Source organism: Urocitellus parryii, chromosome 2 (assembly GCF_045843805.1).
Source record: "Urocitellus parryii isolate mUroPar1 chromosome 2, mUroPar1.hap1, whole genome shotgun sequence".
NCBI classification, from domain to species: Eukaryota; Metazoa; Chordata; class Mammalia; order Rodentia; family Sciuridae; genus Urocitellus; species Urocitellus parryii.
In genome coordinates, this window is record NC_135532.1 from 150,480,851 (window position 1) to 150,507,539 (window position 26,689).

General features: G+C 36.5%; 1 protein-coding gene across 2 annotated transcripts; it reads right to left on the bottom strand.

The window, feature by feature from the left end:
* Positions 1–362: 362 nt before the first annotated feature.
* Zbtb11 (zinc finger and BTB domain containing 11) lies at positions 363–26,686 on the bottom strand. 2 transcript variants are annotated; one of them, XM_026403544.2, is made up of 11 exons: positions 26,137–26,686; positions 17,533–17,768; positions 16,268–16,499; positions 11,446–12,290; positions 11,014–11,190; positions 7,891–8,136; positions 5,626–5,770; positions 4,973–5,090; positions 3,500–3,658; positions 3,214–3,389; positions 363–2,522 (listed from the first exon to the last, which is right to left on the bottom strand). In XM_026403544.2, exons 1-11 carry the CDS (start codon positions 26,684–26,686, stop codon positions 2,005–2,007), a joined length of 3,402 nt encoding a protein of 1,133 aa, XP_026259329.2. In that variant the 3' UTR covers positions 363–2,004. The 2 variants fall into 2 exon arrangements, with proteins under 2 accessions (XP_026259329.2, XP_026259330.2); XM_026403545.2 differs by lacking the exon at positions 26,137–26,686 and adding an exon at positions 25,493–25,511.
* Positions 26,687–26,689: the final 3 nt, after the last annotated feature.

A 26,689-nucleotide genomic window follows, 5' to 3' on the forward strand; every position in this document is an offset into this window, starting at 1 on the left:
ATAAAAAAGAGTTTCTTAAAACACTAATCTGATCAGGAGCCATCCAGTTTCTTTTAAGTCAACTGATCACAACAAAGCAGTATGAGTTTCTACGGAGAAGGAATTTCCTGCATGGTGACATTAAAACTGCTGAATTTTTGGAAACTTCATATATTTTTTCACTTGAACTAATTCTACAAAATTAAATTATCCAAAGTTGACACTTACTTGCCTTATATTTAATTTTCTGGTAAGATTATATTTAAGACTAACAAGTATTAGATGTTCCTAGTTATTTTTAATGTATTCGATTCTCTTACTCTTTAACTTTATTAAATGACACTATGATTTATAGATTAGAAATAGTGACAAGCTCAACTTCAAACCTTATGCTGTTAAGCAAGAGTCAACATCTTTTATTTACATATTTATGACATACATTAATTATCTTATACAATTAACTAAATCTAACAATAGTGAAAATGGAACATAAAAGACACAATTCCAAATTTTAATCGACTGAAATACTTTTTCACGAACTGAAAGATACGATAAACAAGCAGCCATTGTAACATATGGACTGTATGTTGATTCACTTCTTAAAACTCAGCCACACAGCTATCAAAACAGTGAAAAATTTGCAAATGCAAATATTACATATCTAAGTATAATGCATGCACAGCTGTCACACTTATTCTTTATCCTTAAAGCCATTTTAAAAGTAAACTGAAATAAGCATCTTAATAATATATGTACATCAAGGCACATTCTTTTCTTGTGCTTTAGGAATGATTTACATATAATTTGCTTATATCTTAATTTTATACCTTATAACAGCTCTAATACCTAAAAGCTTAATTTTAACAATTATAGCTTGAATGGTAGTTTCCTAAAGAGAAATGTGGCATTTCCCCTATGGTCATTTAGAAAATTAGAAAGTTGGATAGCTTAGAGAGGTGGGAATTCAAAAATCAAACACATGAATTAATTTAGTGTTGAGGTAACTTTTCAAAATATTTTCAACAATTTGGAAGGACCATAATCCATTAATTTTTTCAAGTAGTATACTATGAAGAGGGCAACATTGAAGAATTTTCAATATTCTATTCGAAAATTACTTGACAATTATGTCTATATTGCTGTCTTCTCAACTTCAGTTTTTCAACAAAATGAAACAAACATGATGCAAAAGTTAAAAACATATGAAACGTAACTTGTTCATTCTTCAACAAAAGAATGAGGGTTTTTTTTTTTTTTTGGTCTTTATTTATGTTCCTACATTATCAAGGAGAAATTGTCCATCAACAATTTTTGACAGTACTCTTTTCACATTGTCAATTACCTGCCTTGAAAAGATAGTATAGTAGTATAGTAAGGCTTTAAAAGGCATCTCATGCATTTTAATGGCATATTAAAATTAGCTATTCATTTATGGGTTTCCCATATCTTTAAATATATTGTGCAAACTTGATTACAACATGTAACTCATTAAGTGCTTTAAAACAGAATAAAGAACCCCTGACATGGGGTTAAAATAAATAGCAAGAATCACAGATCTTAAAGCATTTTAAAACTGTAATACACCTAAGCATCCTATTGAAATGCTTTATATTAGAATTGGCTTTTTAATTCACAAATAGGGCAACTGAAATCACAGAACCTCTATATTTTCAGAATAAAACAGAAGAAAAGCCAACTGGTGCAGCCTTTTATAAACTCAAAATATATAATAATGCCAAAATACAAATGATACTGTACAGCTTTAAATTTAGTACAGTTGTTGATAAACATTAATTCATAAAGGGCATACCATGATAAACTACTACCATCATATAGATTTGTTTTCAATTTCTTTATAGTAAATGGACTTCTATGAACTCATTGGCCAGACAAAGAGTTTAGAAATGTCACCAACAGCCCAGAGCCTTGACATACATAAACTCTTAAGTGGATAGTCACATGAAATTGTAAACAAATGTTCTGTGAGTTCAGTATAAATATGCTCTTTTTTTGTCACTACTATATTCATTCTGCTTCTGATATATGTGCCACCTCTACTTCAACAGTTTGAATAGCTTCTGCAACTTCAGATAGCTTCTGTCCTTGCTGTTGTGCTAACACATAATTAACCACTTGCATAATACTTTGGTCAGAAAGCGTAGATACTGATGGACACTCTTCTGTAGCTGCAACAGCTTCAAGAACTTCCATGGTTTCTCCTGTTACCACCACAGTCTCAAGTTCTTGAGGACCACTACTTTCTTGTTCCTGCATGTCTGCAGTTAAAATGCTAACTGCATGTTCCACTTGAGTTCCTTGGTTATGAAACTGAAGGGTGTCTTTTTCCAGCATAATTTTGCAAGGCACATAGTCTCTGTGGAATTTAGTCATATGTTTACGAAGTGTTCTAGCATCTATGTAGGCTTCGCTACACACAGGACAGACATAAGGCCTTTCACCAGTATGTGTTCGGACATGGCGTTTCAGAGATCGGGCATCGGCCCAAGCTACTCCACATGTTAAGCATTCAAATGGCTTAACTCCTAGTAACAAACAAACAAAAAAGTTTATGTTTGGTGAGGAGCAAGTACCACAAGAAAATTGCCTGGAAAATAATTTTTTTTAAGTCCAGTAGTCAGTAAATCTTTTGATCTTGAACCACCAATGAGTTACATCCTAAGTATTTTTCCTTCCTTCCTTTTTCTTTTTATTTTGAGATAGGGTCTCCCTAAATTACCGAGGGTGGTCTCAAATTTATAATCCTCCTCCCTCAACATCCCAAGTAGATGGAATTACAGGCATCTATGGCAATCTTTTTTTTAAAATATATTTTTGTTGTTATTTTATTTATTTGTATGTGGTGCTGAGAATCAAACCTAGTGCCTTACACATGATAGGCAAGCGCTCTTACCACTGAAACATAATCCCAGCCCTCTATGGCAATCGTTTATTTAGCACCTGATGGTTTTCCTTAGAATAAGCAAGACTCTGCACTATAATCTCACTAAAAATGTTTCCATGGATAGAAGTTACTAGAAAAAACCTGAGTTTCTATGCAAAATCTCATTTTTTCTTTTGCAGCAATCCTATAATCTACATAAGGAAGCAGCTTTCAAGTAATTATATTCTCAGGTGCAGGATCACCTCTGTCACTTGAATAAATCTTCAAAGATAGAATCACTACTGGATTGGCTTTTATTCTATTTAGATGTCTATGGTATCACATATAGTTACCTTCATGGTTGTTCATGTGTCTCCTATATTCTCTCAGCTGAGTGAATTTTCTTCCACATTGTTCACATATTCGTTCCAGGTTTTGCTTTGCTCTCCCTTTTTTCCCATGGGTGGCTTTCTTTACATGTCTTCTGAATAAAGCTTTTTCATAAAATTCTTTGCCACATATATTACATCTAAAATAAGGGAAAAGACCTAAATTGCTTTTTCCAAAGCACCGGAAGCCCTAAGAATCAAAATACATGTATTTCTCGATTAATTTCAGTTCCTTTTCAAATTTACCCACCTGTAAGGCTCAGTGACAGAATGAGACTTCACATGGGAATACCAATCTTTCTTCCAACTATAACACTTATCACAAAATTGGCACTGGAATGGCTTTACACCAAGATGTTTGTTCATATGCTGGCGAAGATCTCTTGCTTCAAAGAAACTTTTCTCACATCTGCAATAAAGTTTAATTACCCAATTGGATCACCTTAATCCTTTAAAACAAGTTTCTACAAATTCAGTATATTCCTAAGTTTCCAAGAACTCCACAAATATTTGTCTGTCTCTCCTCCTCCCACTTCTTCTGTTCCCCGCTTTTATCCCTTTTATTCTCTGTCCATGTGTTGAAGGTAGGTTTCAACCCTAACCCTAGGGATGGAATAATCAGGCCAATGTAAACCAGAGCATAGCATTCCCTTGGCCATAGTGATTGAGAGATTTCTCAGTGACTTAATTTGATCCAATAACAGTGAACTTCAAGGATTTTGTAGAAACTACCAAGAAAATCCTTCACTCAACCAGTTTTGGTTATTTTTTTCCCACTTGTAATGAAAAATGTATTGTTTTAAAATAAGACTAATTAAGGTGCAATCAACAATCAGAATCAGCTTTACTGGGATCTTTAGAAACCCATCAAAAGTAGCAGGGCATGATGGTATAAACCTATGATGCCAACTACTTTGGAAATTTTGGCAGGAGCATTGCTAATTTTTGTAAGGAAGAACATTTTTGTTGAAATAAACAAATTGAAAGCATAGAAATAAGATGTTTTGAGGAATATGAACTCTGAAAATCTCTCATCTCTTCTGGGTATCTAGAAGTCCATATGCTTACTTAGGTTGAGCCCATGCTCAGAAAAGACCTGAAAAGACCTCTGGGCTAAACTTGGGGATCTGTACAAACAGGAATCGAAAGCTAAGGCAGAGTTGTAAACTATTTGGCTAAATATTGGAGGAATTCTGGAATTTAGTGGTGATATTTGCACAACATTGTAATGTATTAAACTCTTCCTAGTTTAAAGTGGGTAATTTCATATGAATTTAACTTCAATTATTAAAATATATATATATATATATATATATATATATAGAGAGAGAGAGAGAGAGAGAGAGGGGGGGGGGAGAAATTTCAGCAAGCTTTGGAAAATGAAAAGAAAGGGAGAAGAAAAGAATGGGAAGGAAGGAGAAACTAGCAGGATGCTCAGCATTTCAGAGGAACTGCCTAGAAAGTAACTCTGGTTGGCTATGAACTTTTGTTTCCTATGTCTCACCCCCAGGTAGTTCATATAAAAAAAAAATCTCTAAAATGAGTGGTCTGTATGATATATGATTCATACATCAGTGAAACATTTAGACTGATTAAAATCAAGAGTAAACCAAAATTATAGTTTAATATTATCTTTGAATATTTTCTTTTGAAAACAACTTTCAAACAAACCAAATAACAAAAAAATAAAATTAATTGAATGCTTCATATATCAAATACTTACTGAGTACAATGATAGCCTCGAACCTCAGGCTTTGGTTGGTGTTTCTTTAGGTGCTTGCTGAGTCCAGAGCCCCTGTGAAAAGACTTTCCACAAACTGAGCAAAAGTACTTGGACTCTCCTGTTAAAAAAAAAAAAAAGTCATGCCACATATACAACAATCAGGTCTTTCTTCAACACAAGTCTATATATGTCATATTTCAGAAGTTGTTTTATTAAGGGGGGTATGAAACTATTAACATTTGGTAAGGATTTTATAAAAAGTTTGTCAAAACCTCTACTACCTCTCAAATCTACAGAACTGTCATGCGGTTCTATAGTACATATAGACTAAGAATTCTAATAAAATTATAAGCCATCTACCATATTGACATTTACATCCGTCTATCACTTAGGTTTTTAAAAGCATGACCATTTCATTGACACTAAATACACATTTTTCTACACCAAAACAATGATCATTTTTACACACATAAGATAGCTTTGTAACTAGACTGAAAAAAATCTTTTTAACTTTATTGTCCAAATTTTTAAAAACTGCACACATACAACCATCAGTATCTCAATGTAATTCCTGGTACAATTAAGGCATAATCAATATAATAGCAAATTAAAGCATATATAAAGTAACAATGTTAATATAAATTTCTCATTACCTGTGTGAATACTCATATGTTCTTGAAGACTCCGTTTGGTAACAAATGACTTAACACATAGTTCACACTGGAATTGCTTTTGTGATTGATGGAGACTCTGATGTAATTTCAGACCATGTTTATAGATAAAAGTCTTTCCACAGACCTAATATAGGAGTGTTCATGTCAGTAAAACAAAAAAAAGAAATAGGTGCTGTTTCTAAAGAATAACAGAGAAACTAATACAATGTGTCAAATCTTAATTTAATTAAAAATATAAGCAAAATGAAAAAGTAAAAGTTGAAATCTCAAATGCCAAAGACATTAGCTCATACAGCCCTTTTCTGATTCAGTATTTAATAAAATATTGATGTCATCTTTCTTAAATCTCCAGTGTGACCACTAGAGAGCTTAAAAAAGTACAAACAAACTTTGTGCTATCCTTGTGAGATTGGTAAACAGTATACATAAAATTTAAGAAACATGGAAGTCTAATTAAGAACAATACATTCGCGGCTGGAATTTGTAGCTCAGTGGTGAAGCACTTTGCCTAGCATATGTGAGGCTCTGGATTCAATCCTCAGCACCACATAAAATAATAAATAAATAAATAAAGGTATTGTGTCCATTTCTATCTTAAAAAAAAAAAAAAAAGAACAATACATTCACTGGGGGCATAGTGGCATACACCTGTAACCCCAGCAACTCGGGAGGCTGAGGCAGGAGGATGTCGAGTTCGAAGCTATTCTCATCAACTTAGCAGGGCTCTAAAGCAATTTAGCGAGACCCAGTCTCTAAATGAAAAATAAATAAATAAAAAGGACTGGGAATGTGGCTCAGTGGTTAAGTGCTGCTGGTTTCAATTCCCAGTACAAAAAAATTAAACAAACAACAATAACAACAAAAACATAATACTTTCATTTCCTCCTATACCAAACAAAATAATGCCTTTTTTTTTTGTGATGAAGAACCAATATTTTTTCTTTCCCCAATCCACTAGGGAGGCATTTTTGTTAAAATATTACAAAAATGTCAAAACAATGTCAAATATCTATACATTTCTACTCTTTACTCTCTAATTCTGTACCTTTTTTCTGTGGTCACACATTTTGAGTAGTGTTACAATGGAAGACAAGAGGTCCAACTAATACTTGATATTTAAATTTGTAAATGATTTTTAGCACTTGGATTCAAAGTAACTGGGGTAGCAGGGAGAAGAACAGTGACAGTATGAATAAAACAGACTTGACCATGAGCTGATAATAAAGTATGAAGATGGGTACATGAGGATTCACCTCATTTTCTTTTTATTTTACTTTACTGGTACCAGGCATATCGATGCTGGGTGCTTTACACTGAGCTACACCCATCCCAAGTCCTTTTCTCTTTTAATTTTTATTTTGAGACAGGGTCTCGCCAAATTTCTCAGGCTGGTTTGAACTTTTGATCCTACTGACTCAGCCTCGAGAGCTGCTGGGATTACAGGAATGTACTACCATTCCTAGCTGTTCATTTCATTTTCTTGTACTCTGCTTTCATATAATAAAAAGCTTAAGAAAAAAGAAATAATGAAAATTTTAATGGTTCAAAAATCATTCAATAATAAAAAATAATAGGTCATGCTTACATGCAAAACAGCAAATGTTACTAGAAACTTCACTGTTCCAAATGGCACAAAGCTGACTAACCATGGGATTCTTTTATCTAGGAGTCATATTTTGATATTTAGATACCCTCAATCCTCAGCAACAGGGAAGAATTAATATCTTGGGCAGAACTTTTTCTAACCAAGGAGATTTGTTTAAGCCATCAGTTTTATTGATTGATTGACTGATTGTAGGTGAACAGCATGCCTTTATTGTATTGTTTTTATTTCTTTATGTGGTGCTAAGGATAGAATCCAGTGCCTCACATGTGCTAGGCTAGCACTTTGCCACTTAGCTATAGCCCCAGCCCCGAGTCATCAGCTCCTTTTTAGTCCAAGTTGGTCCTATAGGGCTAAGGGATGATTAGGGTGATGAATCGGCTAATCTCACCCAGCAGATCCTCCAGATCCTAATAAATTTCACAAACATCTTAAATGAATTTCTTTCAAATGACAACTTTAAAGAATCAATTACAGAATACAATATGGAATCACCCTTAATCTTGGCAACTTAGGAAAATATACATCTTTCCTGACATTTTACAAGAGTAAAATGACTCTAGAATACACATTGACCAGACTCATCACCATAGTTCATTTTCAGCATTCTTTAAATAACAAAATAAATGTCATGGCTTTACCTGACATGCATGTGGCTTTACACCCGTGTGCTTTAACATATGTATTCGGAGAGAATATAATTTAGGTAATGTCCTTCCACATATGGAACAAATAAATTCTCGTTTGGTTCTGCCCTTCTCAGATGATGTTCCTGAAGTTTCATTAGATGTGGAATTGGATGATGATGATGCTGGTGCATCTTTTCTGGTATGTCGAATAAGGTGTGCTCGCAATGAGGCACTGTACTGGAACTGTTTTTTACATAACTAAAAGAAAAAGTAAAAAAAATTCTGTCTAAATATATTTCCATTAAAAAATATCAAACAAAACAACTTATTCAACCTTCTATTTCTGATTACAATCATTCAATTATAAACAAATATTGGGCAAAAGACAATATGCTAGGTACCAGATTATGATGATGAAAGATCCACATATAACTAAGGACCTACTTTGGGGAAGTTTAAAATCTAACTATAGCACAAAATATGTATCTTTAAAAATTCAGAATTTAAGATAAAGGAATAATCAGAGCAAATGAGGAAAGACTGGACTTAAGTTAGATCTTAAAGAAATAGCAGAATATGGACAGATGGAATATCATCACAATATGAATGAACAGTAATAGAGCAGAAATAGAGGCTGAAAAAAGTAAAAAGATTAAGACAGTGATGGTCCTTGAATTTTATCTTGCAGTTGATGGGGAGTCATGAAAATTTTTGTTTTTGTAAAAATCAAAGTTATATAGCCTTATCACCTATGAAACTTTTTCTTTTATTGGAAACATGGGGGATTAAATCCAGGGGCACTTTATCACAGAGTTATATCCCCAGGCCTTTTTATTTTGAGATAGGGTCTCATCAAGTTGCTGAGCCTAGCCTCAAACTTGCAAACCTACTGCTTCAGCCTCTTAAGTATCTGGGATCATGTTTTAGCGAGGGTGGGAATGGAAACAGAACCCAGGTCTTGCACAGCATAGGCAAGCACTCTACCACTGAAAAACACTCCCAGTCCAAAACTTTTTTTTTTTTTTTTTTTTTTTTTTAACTAGGGATGGAATCCAGAGGTACTTTACCATTGAGCTACATCACCAGCCCTTTTTATATTTTGACACAAGGTCTTCTTGTCAAGTTGCTGAGGTTGGTCTGGAACTTGCAAGCCTACTGCCTCAACTTCTTAAATTGCTGGGATTACAGGCATGCACCACCATGCCCGGCTCAAAACTTTATCTATCTACCTATCATCTATTTATTTATGTATGTATTTTGGTGCTGGGGATTGAACCTAGGGGCGCTAAACCACTGACAGCAAACCCAGCCTTCTTTATTTAGAAACAGCGTCTTTCTGAGTTGCTTAGTGCCTCACTTCTGCTGAGGCTGTCTTTGAACTCGCAATCCACCTGCCTCAGACTCCCGAACAGCTAGGATTACAGGCTTATGCCACCACGCCCCGCTAAAACTTTTCTTTCTTAAAAAAATAAATAAGGGGGCTGAGGTTGTGGCTCAGTGGTAGACTGCCTGCCTAGCATGTGCAAGGCACTGGGTTCTATCCTTAGCATCACATAAAAATAAATAAATAAAAATAAAAGTGTCCAACTACAACTTAAAAAAAAATTTTAAAAATAAATAAATAAATAAGGGCTGGGGCTACAGTTCAGTTGGTAGAGTGCTTGCTTTGAATGAATAAGGTCCTGGGTTCAATTCCCAGCACCACAAAAACAAAGAGATAAATAAATAAATATAAAAAACTGGTCTCCTGGCCCATGATCTCCATCACATTTTACTTCTAGAGTTAACTTTTCCCCTCATTTTCTCTTAATGCTTATTTTGCAGCTTAAGTAACACACATAATTAAAACTGATTTTTCTCCTTCATTTCTCTATGTATGTGCATTATATCCATTTCCCTACATTCAACAATATAGTCATATCACATTAAATCTATTATATCTAGTGAGTTTATAATTATATCTAATGAGTTTGTTTTATTAGAAGGCAAATGTTATTAAAGTTGGGCTACCTGATATTCTATGATCCTTTCTTCCTTTATTTTTTCTTACCCCTGTACTGGAGATTGAACCAAGGGCCTCCTGCAGGCTAGGCAAGCACTCTAACACAAAGTTACAACCCCAGCCCTTATCATCACCAAACTCTTCTTCCAATTATCTACTGGCAGGAAATTTAAAACACATCATCAGCCAGGGATGGTGGCGCACACTTGCAATCTCAGCAGCTTGGGAGACTAAGGCAAGAGGATTGAAGTTCAGCCAACCTCAGCAACCAAGCAAGGCCCCAAGCAACTTAGTGAGACTTTCTCAAAAATAAAAAATAAAAAGGGCTGGGGATGTGGCTCAGTGGTAAAGTGCCTCTGGGTTTAATTCCCAGTACCAAAAAAAAAAAAAAAAAAATTTCACCATAGAACACATCATAACTTACTAGAAATCTGTCAAAGCATTATGTTCTATTTCAACCTGCTCTGGCTGTTCCCTATTGCTTGGTACATGGCTCCATCTGGGATTTTCTTTCACTATTGTCTTGATGAATCCCTTATACTGTGGAATCAAAGGTGAATCACTGAATATTTTTTTGGGGGGGGGGGCATGTAAATGAAATGTATGAATCAGAAGACGATCCTTGCAGCAATGTAAGAGAAGACAGCACCAGGCATGGTAGTGTACATCTGTAATCCCAGCGGCTCAGGAGGCTGAGGCAAGAGGATCACAAGTTCAAAGCCAGCCTCCAGCAAAAGCAAGGTGCTAAGAAACTCAGTGAGACCCTGTCTTTAAATAAAATACAAAATAGGGGACTGGGGTTGTGGCTCAGCGGCAGAGCACTCGCCTAGCACATGCGAGGCCATGGGTTCAATCTTCGGCACCACATAGAAATAAATAAAATCAAGGTATTGTGTCCAACTACAACCAAAAATTTAAAAATTAAAAAAAAATATACAAAATAGGGCTGGGGATGTGGCTCAGGGATCAAGTACCCCTGAATTCAATCCCCAGTAGCCCCCCCAAAAATAAATAAATAAGAGATACATATATAGAGAGAGTACCAGTGTAGAAATAATAACCAAGCATTAAGTAAGGTAAGGATTCTATTCATGAGTTTAGAGCCATCTTTGGTTAGCTTTTCAGATACTTACTGGACATTTGTACTCTCTAGCTCTTTCATGTTTCAGTGTGTGCATTATAAAGGCATATCGTCTCTGAAAAACCATTCCACATTCCCCGCATTTATGGGACACTTCTTCAGCATTCTCCTTAGAGTCCCTTTTTGGCTGTTTCATCTTTTTCCCTCTTTGAACCAATTTCTGGGCTACCTGGTTAAGGAATAGAAATCAATCTAAGCAAATATACATGTTTTGGTTTCTAAAGTCAAGATTCATGCTATAAATTTCTGATCAAAACACTTCAAATTCATATTATCTCATTAATACTGTTTTTTCAAACATTAAGTTGCTGTCTTGTACCTATCTCCCTTCCCAAGTTATTTTTATGATAGATTTAAGTTCATCATTAGAACACTTTCAACTTAAAGGTAACACTACAAAGGACAACCCCTTTTTACATCATACCTGTTGAACTGCTGACTTGGGAATGGCTTTACGTTTCTGTAGCTTTTTCTCAATGCCTTTGTGAAGTCGGACATACCCCCCTTCATTAACAGAACGCTGCCGAAGCCTGCTTCTATAAGTATCATCATCAGGTCCAGGGTCTGTCTTTTCTGTTGGTGTAACTAGATTTTCCTCATCTTTTAAAGGTTGACCAAAGTTCTGCCTCTGTTTCAAAATGTCATCAACACAGATTTCTTCAATTGATGAGTCATTTCCCATATCATTGTCCTCTTGAGAGCTACTGATTACATTCTCTTTTGAAAGTTTAGGATGAAAATTAGAAACCATGCCATCTTCTTTGATGTCTGAAGTTTCTAGTTCTGACTGGTTGTTTTTAGTTACTAAGTCAACAGACTCCATTTTAGGATGGGAATCAGTTATACATTCTACAGATGACAGAGCAGATTCAGGTGCAGAAGAAACTTGGGGCTCAGGCTGTCGTACTAGCCCTCCGTTCTGCTCAGCTTCTGGCAAGTCTCCATTTACCAGTAGTACAATTTCACAATCCCCAAGTTCATTAGATAAAGTAGTTGTAGTTCCTTCATTGCTAGCCACTAGAGGTGCTGTACCTCCACCTTGTTCTGATAAGTCCTGGGTAGATGCAACTGTCTGTACTTCGCCCTTCTTGTATACAGTTAACTGCTTCTCTTCCATTAGTTTATGTACACTTTCACAAATTTCTAAAACTTCTGACATGAAAAGATGACGAGCTAAAATGGCCACATCAGCCATGCTACAGAAGTCAAAACTTAGTACAGAAGTATAGGCAAATTCCAGCAAAGGAAGGAAGCTTGCCTTACAAAAACCTATATGAGACAAGAAAGGTAGGGGACAAAAAAGTCAATCATAACTACACCACTCTATAAAAATAATATAGAATTATGACAATATAAAATATAATAAAAGGTAATTATGGCCATTTGTTCTGCAATTACCCCTGGACTCACTATCTATTCTGGCTGCTTATTAAGCTAAGTCATTGACTAAGTCACTTCTATGAGCTGAGTCTCTTAATACCTAATGCAGAAAATAGTAGACTTACTACCTCAAGAGATGCTGTAAGGCAGTCATTTTCAAACTGTACTCCTTAGAACCATGGGGGTTCCTTAAATTTCATTCAAGAAACAGCTGCTGGAGAATGGAGGGTTAAAAAAAGCGGGGGAAGAGGTAGGCAAGTAGGCAGGGTTCAACCAACCTGTTCCCTAACCTCGAGTAAGTACAGCTGTATGTTAATAATAGTAGCCCATACAGAAAATTTTTTTTTGAGAATTTTAATATTTATTTTTTAGTTTTCGGCAGACACAACATCTTTGTTTTTGTATGTGGTGCTGAGGATTGAACCCGGGCCGCACGCATGCCAGGCGAGCACGCTACCGCTTGAGCCACATCCCCAGCCCCTAGAAACTTTTGAAGTTGGGCATGGTAGTATATACCTTGTGATCCCATTTGAGGGAGGCTGAGGTAGAAAGATCACAAATTCAAGGTCAGCCTAGGCAACTTAGTAAGACCCTGTCTCCAAATAAAAAATAAAAAGCACTGAAGATGTGGTAAAGCACCCCTGGGTTCAATCTCCAGTACAAAAAAAAATAATAAAATGTTCCCACAACTAAAAATAAAGAGCAAGATCTAAAGCAGGAGTTAGCAAAAAATGTTCTGAAAAGAATCAAATAATAAATATTGTAGGCCATAAAGTGCCAAACTGCCTGTTACAAATGCTCAGCCCTGATATCATAGCTGGAAAATCATATGTATACAATGGGTATGGCTGTGTTCCAATACCACTTTCTTTATGAAAAGGGAAAAGGATTTTGGCCTATAGGCTATAGGTTGCTTATAATGGTTCTAAGGAATGAAATAATAATGATATACATGAAGCATATACGATAATATGCTTAAGGATTTACTTTCAAAAGCCATTTTAAATTCTTAACAATCATGATTTAAAAAACTAGATAAACTGGTGGGCTGGGGTTGTGGCTCAGGGAGTAGAGAACTTGCCTAGCATGTGTGAAGCACAGGGTTCAATTCTTAGCACCAAATATAAATGAATAAAAAATAAAGTCCATCAACAACTAAAAAAATATTTAAAAAAACAAAACAAACTAAATAAGTTGGGCTTGATGGCACACGCCTATAATCCCAGGTGCTCAGGAGGCTGAGGCTAAAGGATCATAAGTTTAAAGCCAGCCTCAGCAACTTAGCAAAGTCCTAAGCAACTCAACGAGACCCTGTCTCTAAATCAAATATTAAAAAAAGGCGGAGGGGCTAGGATTGTGGATCAGTGGTAGAGTGCTTGCCTAGCATGCGTCAGGCACTGGGTTTGATTCCTGGCACCACATAAAAAAATAAACAAATAAAATAAAGGTATTAAAAAAAAAAAAGGCTGAGGCTATAGCTCAGTGGTTATGTGCCCCTAGCTTAGGTCCCTGATACCAAAAAGAAAAAGAAAAGAAATTAACAAAGTTGACCTAATTCACAATATATTGAACACTGCACTGAACTAAAAAAAAAAAATTGCACTTTTCAAGCAAAATTGAACCATATATAAAACTGCTATATTCAAAAATAAATTGGAAATTATACAGTTTTAAGAAAACATGAAAATAGAACCAAAAGGTATAAAATACTTTGGAATAAATCTAAAAAAAGATATATAGCACCGTATGGATAAATTTCTAAAACTTTACTAATTCTATATATCCCCATAAAAATACACTCATTCTTTTCTTTTTGTTGGAAATCAACAAGCTGACTTTACAGTTTATGTGAAATACCAAAGGGTTATGAATTGCTAAGATCCACCTGAACAAAACAGATGGGAAGCAAAGCACTGTGGTGCATGCCTCTAATCTCAGCAACTTGGGAGACTGAGGTGACAGGATCACAAGTTGAAGGCCAGCCTCAGCAACTTGGTGAGACTCTGTCTCAAAATTAAAAATAAAAAGGGCTGGGGACATGGTTCAGTGGTAAAGTGCATCTGGATTCAATCCTCAGTACCAAAAAAAAAAAAAAAAAAAAAAAAAAAAAAAAAATTGGGAGACTTTTCTTACTACTACATATCTAAAGTAATTAAGACCAAATAACAGTGCAGGAAGAGAAAACCAAAGAACAAAACAGAGGATTTAGAATTATTCCCAAACATAAAAATGTGTTATAGTACAATGTGCATGACTAATGAATGGTAGAAGAATAAGTTTTCACTAAATGGTTCACAGACAAGTGATTTGTACAGCAAAAATGAACACTTATCTCAAACAAAAGTGAATTCCAAATAGATTAGATGTTAAAAAGTGAAAGAAAAACTATAAAACTTTTAAAGAGACAATATGTGAAAATATCTTTATGGTCTTGAATGGGAGAGAACATACAACAGTGACAAATTCAAATACATTAACTAGCTTTAACTATATTAAAAAACAGATAGCTGGGTATGGTGGCGCATGCCTGTGATCCCGGTGTCCTGGGAGGCTGAGACAAGAGGATCATGAGTTCAAAGCCATCTTCAGCAAAAGTGAAGCGCCATGCAACTCAGTGAAACCCTGTCTTTGAGTGCCCCTGAGTTCAATCCCCGGTACCAGAAAAAAAAAAAAAAAACCCACAAACCAACATTATACTGTACATGTTATATAGTCTATATATATTTTATCTTTATTAAGTAGATAATATATTTTTAAATAGTATCTAATTCACCTGTTACAGACTTATATTACATTTGCTGAACAATACATAAAAAGAAAACTAAATTATTCAGATAGTTCAGCAAAGGGCATATTTTCTCCTTTGAGTCACCAAACCCTGGGAGCAGGGAGGACACCAAATCTAGAATATAATCTTGAGTTTAGGCTAGTTGCTTGCACAGAATAAATGCTTAACCGAAAACTTCTGCTTTATGTAATCATAAAGCTACTGCTAAGAAAAAATGTTTGTATTTGTCTTCCTAGGAGAGATTTAAAAAATGTAAGGCAAAAATAGTGAAACCAATAATATAAAAACTGTAACAAGTTTATATTATGATGAAATGTGCAAATGAGGTTACCTGTTTTAATTCTTCCCAAAGATTCATCTGTTGATTCATAAGCTAATATATATATTCTATCACGGCCAAAAGAAAGGAGAACTATTCACTTACAATAATAATAAAAATAACCAAAAAAAAAACTTATCTGGAATTTTTATTTTTATTTGACAATTTAATTCTGATGATTAATCTTTTGGGGACTGAATCCAGGAATATTTTACCACTGAATTACATCTCCGGCCCTTTTTTATTTTTCAACAGTGTTTCCTTAAGTTGCTGAGGCTGGCCATGAACTTGAGATCCTCCTATCTCAGCTTCCATGTGACTAGGATTATATGCATGCACTACTGTGCCTGGCCTAGTTTTAAAAAGTCTTAAAAAGCAAAAACTAGACTTACAGAAATACTCTATGTACAGTCACATGTCCCACAAAATATATATAAATAGGCAACATATTCTTTTAATGTAATAATACTGATACAGTTGTGGATTTCCCCCAAAACTATTTAACAGTTGAAATCCAAGAAATAATAATTCTGGCACAACTGTCTGAACTAAGAAGCAGTGATAATACAAGCTTTTCTCCTAATTCTATCTTAAAACCCTTGCTAAAAAGAAGGAATTTTTCAGCTGATTAGGGTCTGCTTTTATAAATAGGCCTTTACTTTAGTATAAATCCTGTTTTTGGAAGACACACAGATAAACACACAACCCTCTTCTGGAATGTACTAATTAATAAAAATCAAGGAATTACAAAATTCTTACCAGAAAGATCCACCACAGCTTCATGACTTGAAACAGCGCCTTTCTCAATAAAAAGATCTCGAAAATATTCGCTATTAGCAGACAAAACAGATTTATGAGCTTTGTACTCTTCTCCTTCAATTAACAAAGTAACATCACAGAACTGATTGGATAGTCTCTGTTCATTCAGTTGTTTTAAGACAGCTTGGCAATGTTTTGGAGAAGATCGTTTTACCACTCCTTTGGTATCAACCTGTCAAAATAAGATGATGTCAAGAGGTGTATTATGAAAATATAGCTCAGTGGTAGCATGGTTGCCTAATGTGTAGAAGGCCTTGGGTTAGCCACCAGCACCGGAGCAGGGTGGGGGTAGTATTTTATTCATATTATACACACAAACACACACAACACTATATATATGTGTACACACATGTACACACACACACACACACACACACACACACACACAAGGTATTACATATACATATATGTATATGGGAATCATCTTTACTTTTTACTGTTTTAACAGTTAAGAAAAAAATAAGCTGATATTCTTTCTCTGTTACCTATATATTTAAACAAAAAGGTGTCACTATGTTCTACTATGTTTATGCTACTTAACCTAAGAAAAATGTATATCTCACTTCTTGCTACCTCTTCTTATTTATCAGAAATTTGGTGATTTATAACACTCATGAGGCAAAAAACAAACAAAAACCCAGAAAACTACATCCAAAAACTGAGCTAGGGGGCTGGGGATGTGGCTCAATCGGTAGCGCGCTTGCCTGGCATGCGTGCGGCCCGGGTTCGATCCTCAGCACCATATACCAACAAAGATGTTGTGTCCGCCGAGAACTAGAAAATAAATATTAAAAAATTTCTCTCTCTCTCCTCTCTCCTCTCTCACTCTCTCTTTAAAAAAAAAAAAAAAAAAAACTGAGCTAGGTAATTTTTACCTTGCTGCATGACCCAGAGATTGCTCCCAAAAAGTATTCTGTCTACCTGTGCCAATATTATCATAACAAAGGAAGTGAAGTGGGGGAATTAACAACAAATCAACAGGATACTAAATTCATTCTGGAGAATAACAAGAATATTTATAATGAATAAAAAGACAATACTAATATACTTGTAGCTTATATAACAACATAGTATATAACCATTTTGTCTTACTCAATTAGCTCTACCTCAGACATAAAGACCTGTTAAATCTTCAACATCAGTGCCAAGTCAAGCAGTAATACATCAGTTAAAAATGTTAAAGCTGAATGGAAAGTACCACTTACAAATACAAGTTCATGTTTGGAAACTGGCTTCTTTTTTGAAGATCTAGAGGCTGTAGATGGAGGTGAAGTAAAGTTGCTCAGGTCATCTTCTGATTCATTACTTTCTTCTCCAGATTCAAGGTCTAACCCCAATTCTTCCAACATTTCTGAAGCATCTGATATTGGCCTGGAGCGATCTAGTTTCTCCTGGCATTTGCTACACTGTTTAATGTAATCTTTGACTTGCTTTAATATCCCTACAATAAAAATAAAAATTAATAAGTCAAATTTAATACTGTTTTTTGGAAAATTGAAGAATATATCATTATTTGTGTATACCATGTATGTTCAACTGCATGTATAAACACACTCATGTCCATAAAGAATGTGGAATTCTTTAGATACTTTTTTTTCAATAGATATGATAGTGACTTCCATGAGGTTTGTTTTTTATTCCTATTCATTTCTTCCACCATAAGATAATTATATCACCATACCCAACTCCATATGCATTACAATGCATCCATGTGACAAAAACTACAGTCATAAACTGCATAAAGATGTTTCAGAGGTGGGTGTGTGGTGGTGCATGCCTATAATTCCAGTGACTTGGGAGGCTGAAACAGGAAGACCACAAGTTCAAGGCCAGTCTCATCAACTTAGCAAGGTCCCAGGCAACTTAACAAGACCAGGTCCCAAAATAAAAAACAAAGTTGGGGTTGTAGCTCAGTAGTTAAACACTGCTGGGTTCAATCCCTACTACCAAATTTTATAAAAAGGTTTCAATCAACTTTGATCCACATAAGATTATAATATGGCCTAGGTATGCCATAGGATATACTATCTAGATTCATAAGACACTCTGTAATGTTCATACAACCAAGAAATTGCCTAACAATGAATTCCTCAATTCTCAAGAATTTATCCCTGTTGTAAATCAATACATGACTATATGTGAAATATTCAACTGTTTTTGACCTACAGAAACAATTTCATGCAGCTCAAGTATAATACTTCTCCATCCCACTGACATCAGATTTGACCACGCATTTGGTTTTTAGCCAGTGGAATATGAAGCGATATGATGCGTGCCATATCTGAACAGAAGCTTTAAGAGGACTTAGTATTTCTCATCACTTCCCTGATCTTTGTCCCCTTTCTCAAAAACTAGGATGATGTCCTCACAGGATGCTGTTCCTTAACCTATGTCACAGAGAGACAAAGGGGGGTGTGTGTCAATCTGCAGCCTGGAACAGGACTACAATCAAAATGTAATAAGGACTGGGGCTGTGGCTCAGTGGCAGAGCACTTTCCTGGGAGGCACTGGGTTCAATCTTTAGCACCTCATAAAAATAAATAAATAAAATAAAAGGTATTGTGTCCATCTACAACTAAAAAACAAAAAACAAACTTATATAGTGAGAATGTAAAAGGAATCTTTTTAAATTTTTTTAAAATATTTAGTTAATTTATTTTTTTATGTGGTGCTGAGGATTGAACCCAGTGCCTTACGTGTGCTAGGCAAGTGCTCTACCACTGAGCTACAACTTCAGCTCCCAAAAGAAATCTTTAGTTTTTGAAAGTTATGAGATTTTAGGGGTATATGAAATAACAGCAGCATAAGTAACAAAAGTTGATTGTATACAAGTGACTGACAAAAGCCTGTTCTGAATTTCAACTTTCAACTCAAAAGGCTAGGGTAGAGTGATTGGGCAAGCAGGAAAGACTTTATATACATTTACAGACACAAACCCAATGTCCTTATAGGGCAGGTACAACTGATAACCATTCTACTGAAGAGAAGAACGAAGCCCTAACAGGTATGTAATTAATCCCAAGTCATACTAAGTAAATGGCAGAGCTAGTAGTTATGCTACTTACACAGGAACACGTTTGTACAACCTTGTGGCAGAAACCTATCCCTCTCATACCCAAATAAATCAAATAAAAGTTTATTTTCTGGTAATAATGATACAGAGGTATATAGCATAATCCTGAAAAGTTTTAAGATGTCCAATTATGCCAAATTCCTTATACTTTCAGTCTTTGGATAGTATTCAAACAGTATTTCCTAAGCTATATTGTATCCCATTCTTAAAAAAGCATTCATTTACTGAACACTGGGTGTGATGGCTCATCTGTTATCCCAGCTACTCAGGAGGCTTAGGCAGGAGAATCAAAGTTGGAGGCCAGGGGCTAGGGCTGGGGCTCAGGGGTAGAGCACTTGCCTAGCATGTGTAAGGCACTGGGTTCGATCCTCAGCACCAAGTAAAAATAAAACAAAGGTATTGTATCCACTCACAACTAAAAAATATATATTTTTTTAAGTTGGAGGCCAGCCTGAGTAACTTAGAGACCCTGTCTCAAAAAAAAAAAAAAAAAAAAAAAAAAAAAAAAAAAGCCAGACCCAGGGGCATATGCCTATAAACCCAGCAACTTGGGAAGCTGAGGCAACAGAATCCAAAGTTTTGAGGCCAGCCTCATCGATTTAGTGAGACCCTTAGCAACTCAGTGAAACCCTATCTCAAAATAAAAAATAAAAGGACTGGGGATATAGCTCAGAGATATGGTAGAGCACCTCTGGATTCAATCCCCCATACAAATTAAAAATAAAAAGCGCTTGAGAATTTAGCCCAGTGGTAGAGGGCTTACTTAGCAAACTTAAGGCCTGGGTTTAATAGACACACACACACACACACACACACACACACACACACTGAGCCAGGTGTGGTGGCTCATGTCTGTAATCCCAGTGACTCGGGAGGTTGAGGCAGGAGGATCACAAGTTCAAAGCCACCTTTAGCAACTTAGCGAAGCCCTAAGGAACTCAGTGACTGATGTCTCTAAATAAAATATCAAAAAGGACGAGGGATGTAGTTAAGCGCCCCTGGGTTCAATTCCTGGTACCTTCCCCCAAAAAAGTATTCACTGAACTAATAAATTCAGAAAAGTATATTCTCATTTTAAAGACACGTAACTTGACATCGTGTTAGAAATACTAACTTCTATAAAAAGAAATCTATTCAGCCTAGGAAACTGTCAAATTTATTGGTTCACAGAAGACTTTCTTCCCCCTGAATGTGTTGTCCCAAATTCATGTGGTGAAAATATAATCCTCAATTAATTTTGTTAAAAGGGATAATCTTTAAGAAATGACACGATCCTCAGCAAGGTTCATTATGGTGACAACAGGTCTGATATATAAAAGGCATAGCTCTAGAGACCAACAGAAGTTGTATTTTTGTGTTTAAGAACAAATCAATTTGAATAAAAGGTATAATAGCAAGTCCATGTGTGAGGCACTGGGTTTGATCCTCAGTACCACATAAAGGTAAATGAACAAAATAAAGTTTAAAAAAAAAAGTAAATGGGTTAGTTAAATAAGACTAAATGAGTTAGGATAATGAAAGATTCTGGAGATAAACAGTGGTGATTATTGAACAACAATGAGAATGTATTTAATGCCAGTGAACTATATTTCCATTATTTGTACTTTATCACAATGAAAAAGAATGGGTATATGAAAGAGAGAGAAATATGTAAGTGAAAACATAGCCTTGGAGAATAAGAAGTACTGCTATGGAAATTTCCATGTCCTAGTTGGGCATGGTGGCCCAGGCCTGTAATCCCAGCTGCTCTGGAGGCTGAGAAAGGAGGATTGAGATTTCAAAGCCAACTTCAGCAATAGCAAGGCACTAAGAAACTCAGTGAGACCCTGTCTCTAAATAAAATATAAAACAGGGCTAGGGATGTGGCTCAGTGGTTGAGTGCCCCTGAGTTCAATCCCTGGTACCAAAAAAAAAAAAAAAAAAAAGAAAAGAAAAAGAAAGAAATAAATTTCCATGTCTTAAATTTTAAAAGAAGAAGTTTTTTCTAATTAATCTTGGATATATTTCTAAACATTTTACAATTCTTCACATTTAAGTATATTCTACATAATCTCCATAATCAGAGGTCTGATTAAATTATTAACTGGCTGAGTTCAGACTGTACTGGAGAAAATACACAGAAGTCACTAGAATAAGGATGAAAAGTAACAAATAGGAAAACCTACGGACATATGGCCATATCCAACTGCAAGGAAGCCTGGGAAATGTAATAACTTCAGCCTTAGGATCAACTACTAAGAAAAGAAAGGGCGGCAGGCCCTGGTGGCAAATGCCTATGTCAGCTGAGGTAGCAGGATCACAAGTTCAAGGCCAGCTTCAACAACTGAGTGAGGCCCTTAGCAACTTAGTGACACCTGGTCTCAAAATAAAAAATAAAAAGGGCTGGGAATGTGGCTCAGTGGTAATACACCTCTGGGTTCAATCTCGGTACTAAAAATTAAAACAAAAATAAAAAATTAGAAAGAGGGCCTGGGTTGTGGTTCAGTGGTAGAGCCCTTGCCTAGTATGTGTGAGGTACTGGGTTTGATCCCCAGCATCACATAAAAATAAACAAATAAAATAAAGGTATTGTGTCCATCTACAACTAAAAAAAAAATATTTTAAAAAAATTAGAAAGAAAGAGCAGACAGGTAGATGGTAGTGAACAAATAGCTCCACCACTGGGCAATAGGGAGGCCCAATAGTAAAATCTGCTTAAATATGTTCACCTACTGTTTTCCAAACTTGGTTCAGTATAGGATCACCTTAAGATTTAGGGCTGGGGTTGTGGCTCCGTGGTAAAGCACTTACTTGCCTCACATGTGTGAGGTCCTGGGTTTGATCCTCAGCACCACATAAAAAATAAATAAAGGTATTGTGTCCATCTACAACTAAGAATATTAAAAAAAAAAACACTATTTAAAAAATGCTAACCTAGGGCAAAATTTTTACTCTGTATCATACCCTTGGAAGACCAATAATATCACAGTGTTCAAATCCCAGAATTTACAGATGTTATGTATAAGAGCCATTTTTACCCATCAGATTTAGTCATTTTACCCATCAGATTGTTGGAGAGCTTCACCTGCATTTAGAATCACTCACCCACATTTTCAACCAGAGCTTTTCTATACCATAGATAAGTTACTTTTTCTTACTATCCAAAAAAAAAAAAATCACATAAAAATATACAGCATACACTTTATGAAGGCATAATATAACTCACTGCAAGAAACATGCCACTTTAGGCAAAAAGCAGATCTGCTGGTTAATATTCTTCTGACGTTTCTCCTAAATAACTTCCTTACTCAATGAGAAATGTTTTAATGATTTAAGAATATAAAGATGAGGTTGTATTTATATCTAGATTATGTTTACTGACTTTAAGTCCTTTTGCTATTTTTAGAAAACTAAAAGGTTTTATATTCTACAATTCAAGTTTCTATATTTTCCCAAGATGGTCCCTGTGATAACTCTTTGGATGTCAAGCTACTAATAAAAGGTTATTTATTTACTGAGTAATGAGACATAAATTAGGTCAAGCATCCCTAACCTGAAAATCCAAAATTGAAACTTTTTGATTGCCTAGAAGTGGAAAATACTACACCTGATTTCATGTAATAGGCCACATTCATCTAATGTGCACCAAAAATATTGTATAAAATTACAAGGTATGTGTATCAGGTGCATATAAAAAATAAGTTCTGCATTTAGACATGGGTTCTATCCTAGATATGTCTCATTCTATATATGCAAATATTTCAAAATTTTAAAAATATCTGAAATAAGAAACACTTCTGGTCCAAAGCACCTTGGATAAGAGATACAACCTGTATTTTAATGGATCATCAACCTGAGGAACAGTTTCTCACTCAGATTTTCCAATCTCAGAAGTACAGATGCTCAACTTACAACAGGTTATATGTTCCAATAAACCGTCTTAACTTGAAAATGTCTAAGTAGAAAATGCTTTTAATACACATAACTTATTGAACATCACCGCTTACCAACACAGCACACTTTAGAGTCTTGGTTGTTTAACATAATGATCATTATGGCTGAATGGGATCTTCTACTTACCACTGCTGCCCAGCAATGACAAGAGCATATCATACTAGATATTGCTGGCCTGGGAAAAGGCCCAATTCAAAGTATGGTTCCCCATGATTGGTTCCCAAGTTTCCAGACAAAGGGGGAAATGAAAAATCAGCCTCTACCTCAGAGCAAAGCCTGTCCAAGGAAGGGACATGACTTTGTCCTTGGAAAGACCCATAGAGCAGTCCTAGGCACATTCCCATCCTGATAAGTTGTTTATCTACAAATAAGAGGAGAGATCTGCTGCACCAGGTGTCCCTGACTCAGTCAGGCTAGGTGGGGACCCATAGCAACCCCCTAGCAGCCACCAATCAGCATGAGACAGGGAAATACCTGGAATGCCAGATGACCCTCCCAGTAGTTTATGGTGTAGGGAAACCATGTGGTTCATTAACAAATGTTAGTTAGAAATGCTTATTTTGTCAATTATCAGTTCTAGATCATTGCCAATACCTGTTGTAAATGTCACCTTTAGATCTAGAATCAAACTTAAGCTTTCTTCTTTGTTATTCAGAAACACGCTATGTAAGTTGCTTAAGATTTAACAAATTTTGAAACTACATAGGAAGAAATTGACTAGTGAAAAATATATCCATTCCTCTGTAGTTTTGTTAATCTAATAAGACTATGATAAGGAAACATATAAACAAGCAAAATGTTAACAAACATCAAAAATAATAGCTAAGGGCTGGAGCTGTGGCTCAGTGGTACAGCACTCCCCTAGCATGTGTGAGGCCCTGGGTTCGATTCTCAGCACTGCATATAAATAAATGAATAAAAGAAAGTCCATCAACATTTAAAAAAAATATTTAAAAAAAATAATAATAGCTAATAATTGAGGATACACTGCTCTTATGCTTACTAGCAATTCTGATTTTAAATGATGAAATATTAAAACAAAATAGCATGATGATCAATAATGTAATAAACCCATTATACATTGACACAGTGGCATTTTTATGGAAAAAACTTCTAAAAAAGGTTCAGAAGAGTGGCACTCCTACATTTTTTGCAAAATCTTTTAAATGTGTGGCTTAACAAAAGACTATTATGGGTGTGTCTGTCTTCAATCTGTTGTGATATAACATCATTCATGTAACCTATGGAAAACTCCACTGTATGTTTGGGAGAGAATGCATTAAAAAATGCTTTATTAGTATAATAAAATAATTTTAACCTGGCAGATTTTAACCTTCTTTTCCTCCAGGATTTCCTATACTTTGAGAATAGCTAGCTGCTCTAAGTGTTTGGGGATTTTGAAATTCCACATTACTACAAATATAACTCTTTCATTTTAAAATTAAGCTAACAGAAACATAGTCTCAGGGTCCTGCCCCCCACCCCGTCTTTTAAGACAAGGCATACTAAAACCAAAAAACAAAAACTGGATTAGATACCACCAAGATAATCAATTTAGAATTTAAAAAATTCTGAATGAACCTAACGGTGGCTTGCATTCACCCTACATTTACTCTTCAGAGTAATTTAATTCAGATATTCGTTTAAAATAGAAAAGGGAAAGCCTTTGAGAATATAGATCCAAACTGTTTTGAAAACGAGAAAGAACTCTCTAAACAACAAAAGTTCCTAAACGAATAGTTTTTATGCACAAAGCTCATAAAAAAACAATAAAACAAAACTTTAGAAACTAGGACCATAGCCTAATTTCTTTATTTAAAGAAAAAAAAAAAGATTCATGATTTAATTTTTCCAGAGTCCTACAGAGAGTAGCAGAATCCTTCCTTTTTGACAAAGCGTCTTCAAGCATGAGCCTATAAACTAATTCTGAGTGGTTTAGTATTTTCCAACTTGTGGAAAGGGAAGGTGGTTAAGAACCCAAGGGCACCGGCTCTCCTCTACTAAACTGGTTTCCAAGGAGTTAAGAAACTTTAGAGATTAAATTCTGACAATTAAGTAAAAACAATTACAGTATCCTCATCTTATCTGTGTATACGAAGTGCCGCCATAGTTCCCAGAATCAGGGGGAAGAACACTAAAACATTCGGAATTAAAAGTACCTGATGGTCTTTATATTTAACTATCGAAATAAACTTGAGATTCAAAATGACTGTTCAACGATTACTCTTTTTCAGTCTACAGACAAATTGATTATTCCTTATGTACGCCATAGAGGGAGAATCTTAATAAGGCCAGTAGATCCAGCAAAATTCAAACCCATTCTCCAAAACGCGAGCAGAACGCACTGGAAACAGCAGCCAGGTTTGGGCTCCAGCCGTCCCTGACCAAAATCATCTGCAGACTTTAAAAGGCAAAAGCCGCAGCATCCCGGGCCAATCACCACAGCCACCTCTCGAGGGACCGCGCCACCGCCTCCTGGGCTGCCTAGAGAGGCGGGGCGGCCCGGCGCCGGCGGCCCGCCCTCCCTGCCGCTGGCCCGGCCCCCGGGGAAGCCCCCTTGGCCCCACCCCGGGCGAGGGTCCGCCCCCAGCTTCCCGGCCTTCTTCCTGTGGGAAGTGCGGCTCCTTTCGCGTCCCCCACCCTCTCGACGCCGCCTGGCAGCCGCTCCGATACCAAGCGCGGGATGGCCCGGCAAGAGGCGTCCGAGACCCTCCAGCTCGTGGTGGGCCAACAGGCCGCGCTAGCAGGCCTTGCCCGGGCAACCAGCCGCCGTCCCGCACCCTCGCCGCAGGTCAGGTCTAACCTCGCCACCAGTACGTCTTGGACAAGTCGTGCCAGGTCTGATGCCGGGTGTGGTGAGTGCCGCCAGGGCCCAGGTGTGCAGCCTCGATGAGGCCCCGGCGCCGCTCCGGTTGCAGCACTACCTCTAGCTCCGCAAAGGTCTTGCGGTGCCGCTGCCGCCGCTGGTAGTACAAAGTCCCGCCGCGCACCACGTAACAGGCAGCAGCCTTGCGGATTTTACGCTTGACATTGCCCTCGGTGCCCGGCGCGTAGGGCTCGCGCTCGTTCGTCAGGTAGCGCAGGATGGCCCGGTAGCTTTCCTCGCTTGACATCACGGACGACGGCTCCCTGAGGGCTCCTGTCAGTGGTGGTGGAGGAAGACAGCGCACTAGCCCCTGGTAGATGCAACAGCAGTGGCCGCACTCTGCGGAGGAACGGCTCCGCCTTTGGTGAGCGCTCTTAGACAGCGCCGGGAGCGTGAAGGGAGAACGGACGAGTTGGTAACCAGGGGGAACTGCACTTCTACAGCGCGCGGGATCCTCTCGCGACTGACAAAATGGCTGCTGCACCATCGG

Coding starts and splice junctions, on each gene's coding strand:
- Zbtb11 (XM_026403544.2), bottom strand. CDS start 26,686: ATGGTGCAGCAGCCATTTTGTCAGTCGCGAGAGGATCCCGCGCGCTGT. Junction 17,769..26,136: donor CAAGACGTACTGGTGGCGAG/GTTAGACCTGAC, acceptor TTTTTATTGTAG/GGATATTAAAGCAAGTCAAA. Junction 16,500..17,532: donor CCAAACATGAACTTGTATTT/GTAAGTGGTACT, acceptor TTATTTTGACAG/GTTGATACCAAAGGAGTGGT.